We start from the raw sequence: 17,451 nt of genomic DNA, 5'->3' as shown, positions 1-17,451 counted from the left end.
GCAGCGGGACCCGCGAAGCGGGTTCCGCAAGTTGTAATTCCGGTGGCGGGGAGAGAAGGGTCCAAGCAGAGTCCACGACCCACAGCAAACAAAACCGCTACGGTGCTAGGATTGCTAGGAACTCAATATTGTTGGCTACCACACAGGCTGTTGCCTACTATCAATGCTATTACACGTCACTGCGTATGGGCTTCTCTCAGGTGAGAACATATTAACTTGGTCCTACGTCGGTTTAAGTGTCTCGTTTCATTAATTTCTGTAAATGTATTGAGTGTGTGTGAAAATACGTCAGAGAATGAAGCTTTCGCATATAGCGAGGAACATATAAAAAAGTTGTTAGCTGCTCCACCCCTTTTTGCATCAGCCTCTCTAAGTGTTTCAGCGCAAAACCAAAACGAAACGGACAAACTTCTCAGGTTAAAGAAAAAACAGATTCGAACGGATTTACATGGCCATTTTTTACTCAAACATCTAAGAGCCGGGACTATTCCAGGAGGTTTACAAATAAAAAACATACCAGTAATTTTTACTGAAGACCCCATTTACAAAAAGGGCTACCGCTATATTGAAACAAAGTGAAGCCGGGATTTAATGGTACTGACTATCGAAACAGCTCAGAGATTATCAAAAGTACAACTAGAAGAAATTGAAACTTTACAAACTAGCATTGCTACAAACCAATTGATTACGGACGCAAAAGGACTACTAGAAAAAGTAGAAAAAGAAATTAGTGAATTTAAGGACTATACCATAAACCAAAAAACCAACCAATTTGATAAAGATCAAAAAAAATTTAACCTAGAAAAGGTATACCCATTTTTACAATCAGATTTCTACTCCCGTCCTGAATCTCGAAGACATCTACAAGAGTATCAAGGAAGATCCTCTCAAAAATACATCACCTTTTCGGATACTTTGTCATCTGGAAGTAGCAGTGAGGGAGAAAACGTTGACCCTAGAAGAACTAATAATAGAAGAGGATCATTTAAACATAACCAACAGGGATCAACTTTTTTAGGGAGAGGCCAGACAAAACCCAGAGGAAAAACAAGATACAACTAACCATGGGAAATGTCGACCAGACGCCAGAATTACAAGAACTGAGGCTTTCACTTATTTTCAATATCTCGAACAAAATTTTGACAAAAGATGAAGAAAGTGTCCTTCAAAAAGGACTCACATTTGTACCCACAAAAAGAAAAGATTTTGTCAAACTGAAAATCGAAACCATGGAGTTCTTCCGAAAAATTGGATTAAAAACCTTCTTTGCAGAAAATCCCTTGGAATTTAGCACTGAAACTACTGGCCCACATAAAAAATCCACGTTTTGTCCTCCAAATTATAAAATACCAAAGGAGGTATTAACATTTGAAAGAACCATCTTATCAGCAATTACTGACATGGAAAGAAAGAATGTGTGGATCAAGCACAATATCACCAAATCAGAATCAATGGCACTTACAAATTTACATATACATATGTTATTGTAAAACAAGCAGATAAACGTGGGGCAATTGTGTTATGGGATCGGACTCTTTACATCAATGAGGTCAAAAAACAATTAAGTGAAGAAAATTGCTATCGCAAAATTAACAAAGACCCCACACTAGAACTCAAATGTCACCTCCATGCTATTATCGACGAAGCATTCCAACAAGGCTTCCTCAGAAAAAAGGAACCAGTATATCTAAAAATTCAACATCCTAGAATTCCTTTGTTTTACGTACTGCCAAAGGTACATAAAAATGAAAAAAAAAAACTGGACGTCCAATAGTCTCAGGTTGTGAATCTCTGATGGAACCAATATCAAAAATTATAGACTTCTTTTTAAAGCCATTCATACCTAATGTAAAATCTTACATTAGAGATACAACGGACTTCATAAACAAACTAAATGAAGTTGAATTCGATAAGACGAGTGATTGGATGGTGACAATGGACATCACGTCCCTGTATACACAGAGACCACAAGATGATGGTATACAGATATTCAAAAATATACTGGAGACAAGAGAACGACCACAAAAGGTACCAACAGAATTCATTGTACAATTGGTAAGTTTTGCATTAAAAAAGAATTACTTTTATTTTGATGGAGACTTTTATTTTCAAGTAGGCGGCATTGCAATGGGCTGTCCATTTGCTCCAGAACTGGCCGTATTGTATATGTCAAGCTATGAAGAAAAGTTTATCTATCATGACAATCCTTTTATAACATGGATAAAAAACTGGAATCGTTATATTGACAATATTTTCTTTGTGTGGTCCGGTCCGGAAGATGAGCTAAAAAACTTCCATGAATGGCTGCATAATAGAACATATGAAATCAAATTCAGCCTGACTTATTCAAAAAACAAAATTCCTTTTCTAGATGTAGAAATATACCCTTCGGAGGAAGGAGGTTTGATGACTACTCTCTATAAAAAGGAAACTGATCGGAATCGATCGCTCCACTACAGTAGCAATCATCCCCGAAGCCTAAAGGAAAATTTCCTTTTGGGCAATATTTAAGGATCCGGAGAAATTGCCAAGACAAGGAAGAGTACTTAAAACATGCAGAAAGACTGACCACCAATTTGATTGAACGCGGTTACCCCAAAAAATTGCTTAAACGCTCCAAAAAAAGAGCATGGTGGACCCCACGAGAATGCGTACTGGAAAAAAAAGCAAAACAGAAACTGGACCGAATAGTACTGGTTACTACGTACTGCCCCAACTCCAATAAATTGAAAAAGGTGGTAAACAACAATTGACACTTGGTCAGAAATTTATGTGAAGAGCTGAAAAAACCTCCATTATTCGCATTTAAAAAAGAATCAAGTATAGCCAACAGACTGGTAAGAGCAGCTTTGCCAGTGAAAGCCCAACCCACCTTAAGAACTATGATTGGATTACCCCCTGTAATGGGCCACCATAAGTGTGGTGAATGTAATTGTTGTGCTTTAACTGAGGAAGGGTCAGCCTTTAAGCATAAAGAAAGAACGTGGAAACATGAATGTTTCACAAATTGTAAATCACGGAATGTTATATATGGGATCAAGTGTCCTTGTAATTTACTATATATTGGCAAAACGAATCAGGAGATTTGACTAAGAATCCAACAACATAGATCAAGGATCAAAAGAAAGGTCCCCAATGCTCCCTTGGTGAACCATTGGGAATTAAAAAATCATCGGGATAATGATCTACGAGGGACAGTCATCATGAAAGTCGAGCAGGATCCAAGAGGTGGAGATTTAGAAGCTAAACTTTCACTAAAAGAAGCCATGATGATTTTGAAATTCAACTCGGCTATTGAAGGACTCAATGAATTGTCAGAAATATACAAATTGTAAAGAATACAGATTGTGCTGCCTTACAATGCTTCTCTACTATGGAGTATAAATTAGTAGTCTCTTTTTTAAAGTACGGTGGTTGATCCAATTCCTAAACACAACACCCCCCTAACCTTGATGAACAATCCTCTTATTCCAACAAAACGCAACTGTAATATGCCCTGTGTTGGTAAAAACGAAAGATCCAGAAACGTATCAAATCCGTAATAAAGATTACGAAATTATCTTCCAAAGATGGCGCAAATCCACAATATGGAGCATAATGATATATTCCTAACGCTATTTACCTTCCAAAGATGGCGCCCATTATCGCCGACCAAGTCACGTGATACAAATTAATACAGACATGAACGCTGTTAAAAAGAAAGATCCAGAAATGTATCAAATCCTTAATAGAGATTACGAAATGACACATTTCCAACGTATTTTTACCTTCTAAAGATGGCCCAATTCCACAATATGAATTACAATGATAGATTCCTAACGCTATTTACCTTTACAAGATGGCGCCCACGTTCGCCGATCAAGTCACGTGATACAAATAAATACAGACATGAACGCGGAAGAATGCAAACCGCCCGGGACTGAGGACCGGTCCGTGAGACATTCGGGGAGCGGAACGTAAGACAGGTAAGCGGTCCCCTGAACTTGATCATCCAGATACCACGAAGACTGACACGTGAGACTCGATACTTTAGGACGGTCAGATTGACAGAATTTCGCTTTCCCTTCTAGGCACTCTGCGGAAGTGTCCGGGAAATACCCCTTACCAAAATCATAACCAGTGTTTGGGAGCACACGAATTTCAAATAGGTAAGACCACACCAACAGCGTTTTTTGGAGAATGCATTCCGAAAATAATACAACCCAAGTAGTAAACAATGCATTTGTTTTTCTCCCACAGCGTGAGAATTTCAACCACACATAAGAAGTGAGTCATATTTAGAATTATTTTGGGTATGGTGTTTGACTTTTGTGATACCGCGAGTTATAATGCTAATCACACGTTTATCATTCAGGTGGTTCAGCGTCGCAGTTGTTGGTGATTCACAACTAGAGTCCTAATTAGAGAGGGAAGAGGGGGAAAGGTGGTTGTTGAGCCAAAAACAGCTTTCAGGTTATAGTAAACAAACGATTAATAAGGGTCTCCCCTCTCTTACCTTCACTTACAGTGGTGTATGGTCCTGATGAGAACTCCGTACCAAAGGGAGTTCGAAACGCGTAGACCTTTGGCCCATAGTGTTTAATTCGTATGAGGTAAATATATAGAGAATTTTGAATTGTACTAGCAGCATTGGCAGTTTTTTGTGTAGTATACTGAAGGCAAGGGTTTGGCCTTGCTGCTTGGGAGCCCATACCCAGTGACATGTAATCGGAATTCCTATGATGGCAGTGTCTGTGGCTGGATCCCTTGCCCAAGGGAGGCCCTGAAGTGGTGATAGCTGGAATTGAAGGCGACCCTGCTCCAACACACAATCCTTGGATCGGTCAGGATATCGCCCGATGACAGCACTGGAGATGCCTGTGCTTGCCCCTGCGCAGATCGCTACAGGTGGGTGACCCATGTCGTGAACTGCCATGGGGCTGTTAAGGTTCCGCACCGTACTGGGTGGCTGAAGGGCCTGCCTGAACAGATTGTGGCCTCAGCGGTGCCATGAAGCTGGAACCAAGCGATGGGCCCTACTCTGGGCTGTGCGGCTTGAGACTTAGCATGGGAGCCAGGCCCAGCTCCTGGGAAGAGCGGTCAAAGCCTACATGTCTCATACAGGAACAGCCTTTGACTTTGACAGCTCGATCAGGGGTTGCGTACCTGGGCCCAACCAAAATATCCGTCCTAAGGTGGGGGATAGGAGAGAGACCCCCACCACCACACACAGGCAGGGCCCTCCCTGGTTTGCGGTGGAATGCAGATTTCTGGCATCCCTCATAAAGATCGGCTGTAGCCCAAGACTGTTGATCCTCAGCCCCCCAGGCAAGATCTGAAAGTCCTGCATCAGCCACTGCGTCCAGTCAGGCAGGGTGGGCCCGAAGTATACTTGGTAGAGAACGTGGAAGCCTGAGGGGTGCACACTTAGCTCAGAGAGTAAGAAACACCACCTTTTGAGGACATGAGACCGTGCCCGAGCCTCGGCCCGGCAGCCCAAGGGACCCCTGAAATCAGTTGCATTGACTGCTGCAAGGAGAGAGATAGTGTTGTGACAACTGAGGGGAGCTGATGGTGAGGACTCTGCCTGAGAAACCAGCAGTCCAGTCCCGGTCCCTTGACCCCAGATGCCTTGGGTCTAGCAGCTATGGTGTGGAACAAGGGCCCTCATCCTGATAAGTACACAGTTGCTCTGGGGAAGCAGAGGAGATGGGAGGAGCCACATGAGACCTTGTTGAGGCTGGTGGGACAGGCCTAGCACTTGATCTCTCTCTTAGGGACTTCATGAAAGCAATAAGGGACCTCAGAAGTACGATTGAACCTAAATTAGACACAGTGACTGAGGAAGTGTACCTGCTTCAAGCGAACTTCCGAAAATATGGCGGACAAAGTGAATACAGATGAAACACACATTGGAAGCCTCCAATTGAAAGCCAAGCACCTAGAGGAACAAGTTGTTGAACTTACAAAAAAGCTAATAGAGAGTGGCTCGACTGGAGGATCAAGAGGGTGGGCAAGGTGCAACAATATCCGCATGGTAGGAGTCCCCGAGGGAGCAGAGGGACAATCCACGGATCTCTTTCTTAAGGCCTTAATTCTCAATTCTTTATGCCCCAAAAGGTTATCTAAAAACTTCTCCATTGAGCGGGCCCAATGGGCGTTGGGGCTGCTGCCGAGCCCAGGGCCCCCCGGCGCACAATCATAGCTCATATAGTTAACTATAGGGACTATGATGCAATCCTTCAAGTGGCCAGTCGCATGGAGACTTGCTGTATGAAAATGCCACTATCATATTTTTACAGGTTTCACTATGCAGGTGCAATGCCAACAGTGGACCTTTGACTCTGTCAAAAGAGCCTTCAGGGAAATGAATGTTAAGTACATAATGATGTACCTGACCAAGCTTCGAGTCATCGCAGAGGACAAATCTCTACACTTCATGACTCCTGAGGAAGTCTGGGACTGGCTGGGGGGCTGGAAAATGGCGGGGCATGGGAGAGACCGAAGGAATGGTTCCACTCCAGGAGACAAGCCTGAGTCATGGAGCCGGGAGCCCTCGATCAGCCCGCCAGGACGGAAGTCCATCTCTGGCACATGTTGAACTTTTATGGAACCCACAGTGAACTGGTATTGTTAGTCTAATTTTTGTGGGGTGGATTGGGCAGGCGAACCGTGGGGATGCATGAACAGAACCCCGCAGATCACATGTCTGACATTTTTCCTTGACTTGGTGAATTCAGAAGTGCAGCTGGACCCCGAAGAGACATCGGACCTTGTTAAACTCCGGCTCTTAATGGTTACTAAATTATGATAGATCATTATCCGGTTAGTTCATGGTGGTGATTTTAGCGCCTTTCCACTGTTGCATGCACAAGTTTGGATGACAGGTCCTCTGCATGTTGGGGAAGTGGGAGGTTTATTACGCACTATACAGAAGCACAGGGAGGGGGGAGTTCTTGGGAATGTTTGATTTTGTAGTAGTGTTGACTTGTTCTGCTCATCATGGAAATGGATCAAATGCAGTGGGGATGGAGACAATGCCCAAAGTGAGGTGGCATAGAGAAATCCTGACAATTTGCACATGCATGGGATAGGGGAGCAACATAAACATACACGTATGGACATTGAAAGTAACTGGGCTGGGTAATAAATTCAAATGCACCTTGGTTTTACAATATATTAAACACCACTCCCCTGATGTTGTCCTGATCCCAGAGACAAACCTTAGGGGTAACAACTAGAATGCTTTGGACCGATTTGATTATAAACTCCTGGCCCACGCCTGGCACTCAACAAACTCCCAGGACGGGGGCATCCTGGTTAAGAATTTGCTGCCTCTCATGGTGACCAGGGTGTGGTGGGATGCTCAGGGATGTTATATGGTCCCCTGGCGGGCACCTGGGAGGACCACTCTTTGAATCTGTGTTCCCTGTATGTTCTGCCCAGACTGCATACTGCAGTCCTACTAAAACTCAGTGTCCTTTTCTTGGAGCTGCCACTGGGAACTTACTGTTGGGGGGGTGATATGAATGCGGTGATAGATCCTGATCTGGACAGACTGGGAGTGGTGAGGGGACACTCTGAAGGGGGGGCCCTGCCAGCCTTCATGTGGGCAATGGGGGTGATAGACCTATGGAGAGCCCACAACCCTCATTGAAACAGTACACATTCTACTTTGCTCCCCATGGGTCCTTCTCATGCCTCAACTAGGTTTTCACACACCACACTCAGGTGGGAAAACTTGAGGATACTATGCTCGAGAAATCCCAGACCATTCCCCGGTGGTTGTTAGAGTCAGGGCCCCAACTGTTAATGTTGCCACCTTCCTCAGACTTGACAAGTGGTATCTGCGGGATAGCAAAATAAAAGAGAAGCTGTGCACAGCAGCCGAACTATACTTTCAAGAGATCCGGGGTTCAGTGGCATCCCCATATACCCTGAGGGAAGCCTTTAAAGCAGTGATCTGTGGACAGGCCCAGGCTCTGATCAGAGGGAAAAAGAGGGAGACAGTGGTGGAGTGCAAGTCCGTAGAGCAGGAATTCCTTATCCTTGAGAAAAGAGTAGCAGAGGAAGGGCTACGTCAGCGCAATTTACGGGTCCTAGCAGAGAATGCAGCTAGGTCAAATGCACTGGCCATACAACGGCGTCTGCATGACATCAGGGTTGAGGCCTCCAGATTAATAGCTTGGCTTGAGAAGAGAGCTAGGGATAGATCATTGGTGGCGGGAGTCAGAGACACGAAGGCAGTCCTTAAAATGACAAGGTGGACGCAGGGCCTGGTTGCAAGCCAGGCCCTGTGGCCATCCCCATGCTGCATGTGACAAAAGGCCGCATGCCGCATGGGGTTGGCTGCCTCCGGGTGGGTTGGCCACAAGGATATCATTTGAGAAGTCATCAGTGATGTTGTAAATGATGTATTAGAACATGTCATGAGTGATGTAATGTGTGAGGTCATAAATAGTGCATTGCCGGGTCAAAAGTTATAGTTATCTCTCCCATATATATATATATGCTACTCTTGGAGCTCTGTTGTCTCCTAGCCTAGCCTTGCCTTGCCAGACCGAATAGTCGAGCGCAGATCGGAGTGCGCGAACGCCAGATCGCCGAGGACGCCGAGGAAGCCGAGGACACCGACAGTGGGTAGCTCACACTTGTTATCACCCGTGAGACCCCCCCGAGACTCCTCTCGGCCCCCCAGCCCCCCAGCTAAGCAGAACACAAAGCGCGGAGCGTGGGGCTGTGTAGGGCTGCTGATTTGCAGAACGCCGCAGGATGCCGGCAACAAGCCAGAAAAGTGAAGACGCTGGCTCTTGGGACGCGCAGAATACGAAGCGCGGAGTGTGGGGCTGTTGGTTGACAGAACGCCGCAGGACGCCAGTTATTTATTTATTTATTTATTTATTTTTGATATTTGTAGAGCGCATACAATGGCCCGTGGGCGTCTCGGCGCTAAGTATCTGAGTATTTACCCTGAGGAAACTATAGATGGTCTATTGATTAAAGAGCCAGGTCTTGAGTTGTTTTTGAAAAGACCATAAAGATGGATGGATGATGGTTACAAGCCGGCACCCGGGATTTAGGACCCGCATAATTCCCTGAGACACCCCTCAGCCGTGCAGAACGCGCAGAACGCGGAAGCGCGAGTTCGCCGGCTTGAAGTGACACCATCTGGCCGCCCCTCAATCCCCCACCCCCGTGGAAGCATAACGGGAGGGGGTGCCCGCACGGAGTTCGCCGCTGCCAGGGAGCAGCAGAGGCACGCCGACAGCGGGACAGCAGAAGGGGGGGGGGGCGGCAGAATCTATATTTCCCTGCAGAAGTGGTCACCGGTCTGAAAATAAGACAACACCCGAGGAAGAAGACAAGAATAGAAGGTGTGAACTTAGTACCCCGGCCACGGTATCTGCGTAGTATAAGGAGAATAAGTTTAGGAAAGCCTGAAAGACACCGTAATCGAGGACAACAAGTGCGGCAAGGTAGGCTGGTGGGTACAAGGCACAACAGAGGTAAGGGAAAGAATTTACGCATTTTTAAAAATAAAAAGTTACTTTTTAATTAAAATTGAGAAACTAATAACAACAGTACTACACATTAGGCAACAAAAACTAAAGAAATGGCACCGAAAAGAGGGCAAAATCAGCGTAAAGAAGATAGCCCAGAGAAGAGTAAAATATTGGAGGGCTCAATATCATTGGAAGAGAGCCAGGAAAGCCAGGCTTCAATCATGGACAATAACAAGGGGCGACGCAAGAAAAGGAAAGTTAAAAGGGCAACTAAAAATGCCAAGCAGGCTAAAAGGGATTGTATTCCAACAACTTCGAAACAGAAAGACAACATGGCAGTATCTAAATCTATAAAGGACTTAGTAGGGAAACATTACAAACCTATAGAGCCAGTAATAATCCAGGATCACGAGGAAGACGTGAAGGAATATGGCCCGGAGGGCGGAGAAAAGGCAGGGGCAGCAGCTGTAAACCAGATAAGGAAAGATACGGGAAAACACCCCGAAGAAGAACCTCCCGACATAGAGGAAGGAAGGGAGGCCCCCATATCGATAAACCTGACGCTCGTGAGCCAAAATCTGCACATATCAGCGCCTCGTCTATCATCATCACCAAAAATGTACTCTCTACAATCTTCGGGAAATGAAGGGCTAAGGGGAAACGAAAGACCGAGCCAGAGCTACATCTGGGGAGGAGCGCCAGACCAATCCCCGCAGCATCAAAACGCCCAAAAAACTCTATCGGAGCAAGACGTTATAAGAACTAGCCATCATTTAAACCCAGACAGAAACAACACACAGGACCCGGATCTTTCTGTAACGCCTACTTCATCATTGGTGGACCTAATATTGATGTTACAGAAGATACTACAAGGAATCCTTGAAGTAACACTTTCAAATAATGCAGTGATGAAAGCCCAGAAACTGTACCTAAAAAAGATAGAAGAGGAATTAGCGGGGATACAGAGCCAAATGCCAAAGATGTTAAGCCCAATAGTTACAGCACCACCCATTGATGAAAGTGTAGTGAATGAACCGGTAGAGGCACCCGTGGTAACCCCAGCAGGGACACCTCAACCCACAGATCAAAGTATAACAAATTAATCCATTGAGGTATTAGATAACGTATATATATCTCCAGATGCCCAATGCTGATCAAAAGACATGGGGTATATTCAGTGGCTCCCACTAAGAAAAGGGTTGGAAAGAAGCGAGCCCTAAACCTAACAGCAAAGAGAAAAGGGAAGAAACCAGAGAGGGAGGCACAGCCAGGCCTAAACGCATCAGCCCTGATCTACGTACCAAATAGACCAATGCAATCGGAACTTAAATCAACAAAGACCCGATAGAACCAAGGAAAAACTGGAGAAGCAAGAAGGTAAAGGAGAAACCAACAACATCTCGTACTGTGAAGCAGAGAGTAAGGTTAGCCTCAGGACAACCCAGCAGTGGCCATAGAGTTGAAAGCCCACAGGGCCAGGTACTAGCCGGAATGGGAAGTAAAGGGTTGCAGATAGGGAGATCAAAGGCCGCAAAGTCTAGGTCTCCTAACATGGAATGTGAATGGGCTAGGCAATGAGCTAAAGCGAGAATATATAAAGGACATAGTAAATAAAGTGGACATTGCCTGCCTACAAGAGACCTGGACATGCGACGAAACCCCAATCATCGAGGGATATCTACAATTAAGTCGCCCGGTCACGAAAAAAAGCTTTGGCCGCCCGGCGGGGGGACTAATGACATTGGTTTCAACAAAAGTTCTGAGAGAAGTAACACCGTTAAAAATGAAATGTAAATGGGTTCAATCCAGCAGATTAGAACTATTGACAGTGGAAAAGAAATACAAAATGTTGACTGTGATGAATGTATACATGCAGTGGGATAATGGTGTAGAGTATGAGAATGAGATGAGGTTTTTTAAAGAGGATGTCGACATTATACTAGAAAAATATGCATCGGATATTCTGATAATAATGGGGGACTTCAACCATAAATTAAATCCAAAAAAGGCTGACCTCTGGAATAGAGAACTGTTAGAGGTATATGGAATAAACCCTGCTAGCTTCCCAGTAGGGGAGATATCGAAATAGGAAGCAGAATTAGTACACTTCCTAGGAGGTAGGGGTCTCTAATGTCTGAATGGTAGAATGAAGACATTTTCTCCAGCAGGGAAGACCTTTAAAATAGGCTCACAGAATTGTCCAATCGACTACATGTTTATACAAGCCTGGAATTTCCCCCAAGTACGGGAATTTAAGTTAGAACAAAAAGAGGTTAGTGACCATAACCTACTGCACCTAACAATATTTGGGGGAGAAAAATGCCCAGAGACAAAGTGATCCCCCAGGAGGTCGAGTACCCTAAACGTGTGACGAAACGATTTACGGAGGAATATCAGGCAAAACTGAAGGCTATGCAAATTAAAGTTGAGCCTGAAAATTTAGAGAATAAAAACTTGAAATGGTTTATAGAAAAGTTAGAGGAAGTGGTCCGGTGTTTAAGAATAGAACTAAAAGGGGATAAAAATATTAGTGAGAAACCACCCAGCCGAGTAAAATGGTTCTCTAAAAAAAGGGAGATACGGGCAGCACAAAGAAGACAAAAAAAGAATTTTACCCATGAGAGACAGGTTCACATAAACAAGTTGAAAAGAGAATTTAAAAAAATGGTAAATGACGCAAAAAGATCATATAAAGAGAAGTGTTGGTCAAACCTGTTCGAAGCAATTGAAGAAAAAAACCTTAGACAATTTTGGAAATTGGTAAAGGCAGCAATTGGCCCAACGGATGGTGGACTAAAATGTGTAGTTAGTGAGGCAGCATGGGAGAAGTATATAAGGGAATTGTACAGGGTAAGAGCTCCCAGAGATCATGTAGAGACCCACAAATGGCAAGAAATATCGGAGGATCTTAAATCTAAGTTTAATGAAAAGCAAGTAGAACATACAATAAGAGAACTGAAGCTAACTTGTGCGGCAGGCCCCGACAACCTTCCTGCAATAATATTGAAGTCAGAAGTAAAGTGGTGGGCAAGATTTTTTGCACAGATGTTCCATATAATACTAACAGAAGGCATACTGCCACCTAATTGGAAGGGTGCAATAATCAGGCCAATCCATAAGAAAGGGAGCATGGAGGCACCACAAAATTACCGACTGATCAACATCCTATACATAGGAGAGAACGTTTTTACAAAAATTTTATTGAATCAACTCAACGCATGGGTAAAGGAGTTCCAAATTGTTCCCATAGAACAGGGAGGATTTAGGGAGGGAAACTCCACTATAGACCATGGATTTGCATTGTGGGCTATGGCAAAGAAGTCAACGGAACAAAATGGCAAGTTATGCTGTTGTTTCGTTGACTTCCGAGCAGCCTTCGATTCAGTAGATCGGGTATGCCTATGGGAAACACTACTGAAGGTAAACATACCCAGCGACCTACTGACTATAATAAAGGAATTACACATTGTGAACTGGGCGCAAGTCATCAGGGATACCGTGGGATCACTGACGCAAAAAATACCCATTGACAATGGTTTAAGACAGAGTTGTGTTCTGGCCCCACAGCTATTCTCCATATTCCTGTCAGACCTCCCGGCCTACTTAGAGGTTGAGGGGAGTGCAAGCCCCAGAATGGATGGACACAAGGTGCCCTGCTTACTATATGTAGACAATCTAGTAATAGTAGACCAGACCGAAAGAGGCCTCCAAAAGAAGCTTAACGCCTTCAACGCATATTGTGCCAGCAAATTTCTAACTGTCAACCTAGATAAAACAAAAATCCTATGTTTTGGGAAAAAGACAAGCAGATTTAACTGGTACCTAGGTGAGCTTAAACTGGAGACGGTTAATGAGTATCGCTACCTAGGTATATGGTTTGACAAGACTCTAAACTGGTGCACGCATCTGGAAACACAAAAAGAAAAAGCTCACACTTCAATATGTGGCCTAAAAATGTTTAATAGGGATTATGGAGAGCTGTCACACCGACCAATGCTAAGAGCCTTTGAGGCAATGATCCCCCCCAAGTCCTGTATGGAGCAGAAATCCTTTATTTGAGCGGTAAGGGAGCCTGGGACTTGGTGGAGGGGAAATGCCTCAAGAGCCTTCTCTCTCTCCCACAATCATCTATGGTACAAGCCATAAGAAGAGAAATTGGCACAAAGTCTTGGGAGATACAAACACAAATGGCAATAATCAGACTTTAAAAACGATTTGAAGATCCAGGTGGGCAAAAAGTAGCACAATGGTGCAGGAATGAAATTCAAAAGAGTGACCTGAAATGGGCAAAAGCATGTAGGGAAAGATTGATGCAAATTTGCAAAAGGCTAAAGGTAGAGGTGTCTCAGGAAACGCATCAATTACTGTGCACTAAGAGTGAGCTGAAACTAAAGGGGAAGGAAGTATCTAGTATGATTGATATGGGATACTTAGCGAAAAAGAAATCAGTAGCACACATGATGAGATCTTAAACGAAAATTGGTTTCCTTACTTAGACATCTTACCGAACCGCGGCTATAGGCAGGAGATATTAAGGCTGCGGATTGGGATTAATCCATGGTTAACAAATAAAGAACTGAATGCAAAAATGCTAGATCAGAAAGGGTGCTGCAGGTGTAACCTGGGATGCAAAGGAGACCTGGTACATATCCTACTCGCTTGCTTGACATTACTGGAACAGCGGAAATTGTGGCTGCGGCCTGCGTTCCTAAAACATGATATAAGAACCAGGGCGCAGGCAGCCACCCTATTAACTGAAATTCTCACTATTGACATTGTAATTGCCCTTGGAAAATACATAAAGGTGGTACTGAGTGTACTAAGAAACCAGGAATAATCTGTAGGATTGTATGAATTTTAACTTAATGAAATTATACTCGAACTAAAGGAAATGAATGGGCTTTAAATGCAATGCTAAGTTTTAGCTTAAATGCAATTTTATTGGCGTTAGTAAACGTATAAGGGTATGTAAGAGTCTTAACCAACATTGGATGAATTTTTATAATGTTTTATCGTCTTTTATGCGAAAATTTTAAACTTGTGATACTGCCTCTTGCACCTGTTTAAAGACTATGGTCACAATAAAATTACTTTTTGACTTCACTTGACTTACTCTTAATTCTACTTCTACGTACCATTGAGGACATATGTCATCAAAGTACATATATGTGGATTTAAGTAGGGTAATTCTGTATTACATTATACATAATTAAACTCATGATATTTTTGGAGCTGTTATTTTGTAGCACCATATTCAGGTGTCAATAATACAGTACTATACTATGTGGATTGTGGTGCTATATACATGCTTGTCTATATGCTTGTGCATGTGTGTTTCTTTGGCACTAACCCTTGTGCTTTGGTTAGCACTGGGAGAAAGTGAAACCAATACAGGTGGAGGTATGGTGGGTGTAAGAGTGGTATCAGAGGTTACTGTAGCTCTGACATAAGATAGAAAGTTTTAATGTCTACCTTTCAATATTGTTCGAAGGGAACTATGGTAAAGCTGCTGAAGTCATCACAAAAGCTCCCAAGAAAGGCGAGAAAGCAGAGGTTGATGAAGACAGACAAGCCCTGCTGGATGCTGGTTCTGAAGACGAGCTGGAATTGGAAATTATGCCTTCGACTACAGCAATGCAGGATAAATCAATGACCCCTGGCAAACGACCTGAGCCCACCGAGTATGACAGGTGAGACTTAGCAAGGTGATTGCATCAAGGCTTACCTTCCTCCTCTTGTCCTCTTTGTTAACTAGGAAATCATTTAAGATTTTTAAGGACACGTTTTGTGCATGCCACCTAGTCCATCTTCACTAAGTAACTTTATGCAAGAACAAAGCACAAGAACAAGCTGACGTTCCCAAATTCAGAGCAGAAGAGCTTTTTATTTGAAGTTTTCAAGCCAATCTTTGAATTATGTCATAATATGCGGGTGGTGTTGTATTAAACGTGACTTTATTTTTCTATTTGTAATATTGTACAGCGAGTCCAAACCACTAAGGGCAAGTGAACCACTTTAAATGGTTATAGAGCAGTAAAACCACACTATTGTCTGGAGAGTATAAAAGGCGGTACAGAAAGTGGTATTCCTCCCTAAAGGAAAAGAGATTGGATGAAGCAGGTTGTGACCATCAAGCTATCTGGCTGAGCCAGGAAACCATACAGTTGTGGTCTCTTATTTCGAGGTGGGCTATTTCAAGTGGAGGGATAACTCCTGGTGTAATCCCCAATTCTCTGTTACAAATATGCCCAAGCTCATGGGATCTGCTGCAGGGCAGGACCGCGGGCAGCAGCTTTGCCGGATTCCACCCTACCCCCTGCAGCAGTCCGAGTGGAGCAGATAATGCATCCCCCGACAGGCACAAGTGTTCCCTTCAACCCCGCCACCCCACCTCTACCCCTCCCCGTCAGTCTTGCAGTCTCTTTCCACCTGAAATGATAGAAAGCGTAGTAATCGTTAAAACAACGCCTATGGTGAGGTTCAAATGTGTTCCATATTTTCTGACACACACAACTTTGTCCGTGCTCAGGGGCGCTTTTAACCTTGATAAGTCAGCGGCATGACGATAAAAGCAAACAAACAGTAAATATTCGAAAGATCAACAAATAGATCTTACCGCAGCAGTGCCATGGTCCAGAGCCTCACCCGGATTTCTGAAATGCCTCATATGTGTACGGTTTGCGCCATTTTATTAAACATGCACTTGATTGTGTGCACAACATGAAGAAAGGACCACAAAACGAAGAGGCACATAAAGTTGGAAATGAAACCAGTGGCCATATTGTCCTGATCCGGTCTAATATTAAAAAGCATGCAAACTATCACCTTCTAACATCAATCCAGGGATTAGTCTAACATGTTACCGAATGACATATAAGTCAAACTGTAAAATAGACAATTATGGTTGACCATGTTATGAATCTGTAATTCAGCCTCGCCAAAACCTATTAGTTGGCAAGGCGGCCCGGAATCGTATTGCATCAAAACCATTATTTCAAGCAACACTCCAAACTCTAAAAAATGTATTATTCCTCTACAGGTCTATCGATTTTATGAATCTCAAACCGGTCTATTCAGAAAGATGCACCATGGGCAATTGCAGGGCCGCCATATTGACATGATTGTAAGAATTTCTAACTTTCATATGGAAAAGAAAGTTTCTAGTATAGAATGAACTAATATTTCCATTTCAGTATCAGTTCAAGAGAACAATACTAAAAATATTTAAAAACAACCATGAATCACAGAAGTCACTGTCGGCCAAGGTTGAAACCTCTATGTATGTAGCGAGCATGTTATTATCAACCGACCAAGTGAATCATACACAAAACATGAGTTAGTAAAAAGGGTGCTTCCACCTCATTGTCTCTTGGGACAGTTGTTAGTTACAGAATAGGTGTAATAATATTGAAGGAAATGATTGACATGATATGGAAAAATCCAGAGACTGGGAAAAACATATGTCATACATAATATTGAGTTTACAGGAATTCAAAAATCTCTTTATCAATTTTCATGCCATGTTCTACAGCCCTGAGTTTGATAATCCATGCACTTTCTCTTTTCCAAAGTTTGGTTATTCTGTTGCCACCCCTTAACCATGGGTGTATTACATCAATGCCATGGAAGCCCAGTTTCAGGAATATGCGCTAGGAAGGATTTTGATGGAACACATATCCTTACTTTGCTGAAGTCCTCTGCATTGATGTAAGCAAGGAGGATCCTTCCTGCTACATGCAAATTCAGCCTTCATCGGATGTAGGGTCTGGTAGTCAGTGGGTGGGCTTTAGTGGGCTTTAGTGACATCAGAGCCGAGATGCCCAAACCCTCTGCTGAGCTTGAGACAAAATGAAGAGATTGAGGATGATGCTCTGCTTTAAGAGGATCAGTGCTAGATTCTTCCCAAAATGTCTTCAGTATGAATGAATTTAGGCCTGAAGTAGAATCCAGGGCGTGATCCACTGCCAAC

At 43.5% G+C, this 17,451-nt stretch overlaps 1 protein-coding gene across 1 annotated transcript in view; it reads left to right on the top strand.

Moving 5' to 3' along the window:
• Window positions 1-17,451, top strand: part of LOC147705871 (fer-1-like protein 4) — a 1,142,165-nt gene that overhangs the window by 455,643 nt on the left and 669,071 nt on the right. The window contains exon 17 of the mRNA XM_086932323.1: window positions 14,974-15,172. Within this exon, the coding sequence (XP_086788449.1) occupies window positions 14,974-15,172 (199 nt within the window). The remainder of the gene's footprint in view (window positions 1-14,973; window positions 15,173-17,451) is intronic.

Source organism: Lissotriton vulgaris, chromosome 7 (assembly GCF_964263255.1).
Source record: "Lissotriton vulgaris chromosome 7, aLisVul1.2, whole genome shotgun sequence".
Classification (NCBI taxonomy): Eukaryota; Metazoa; Chordata; class Amphibia; order Caudata; family Salamandridae; genus Lissotriton; species Lissotriton vulgaris.
This window is presented reverse-complemented; position numbering and strand designations above follow the sequence as displayed.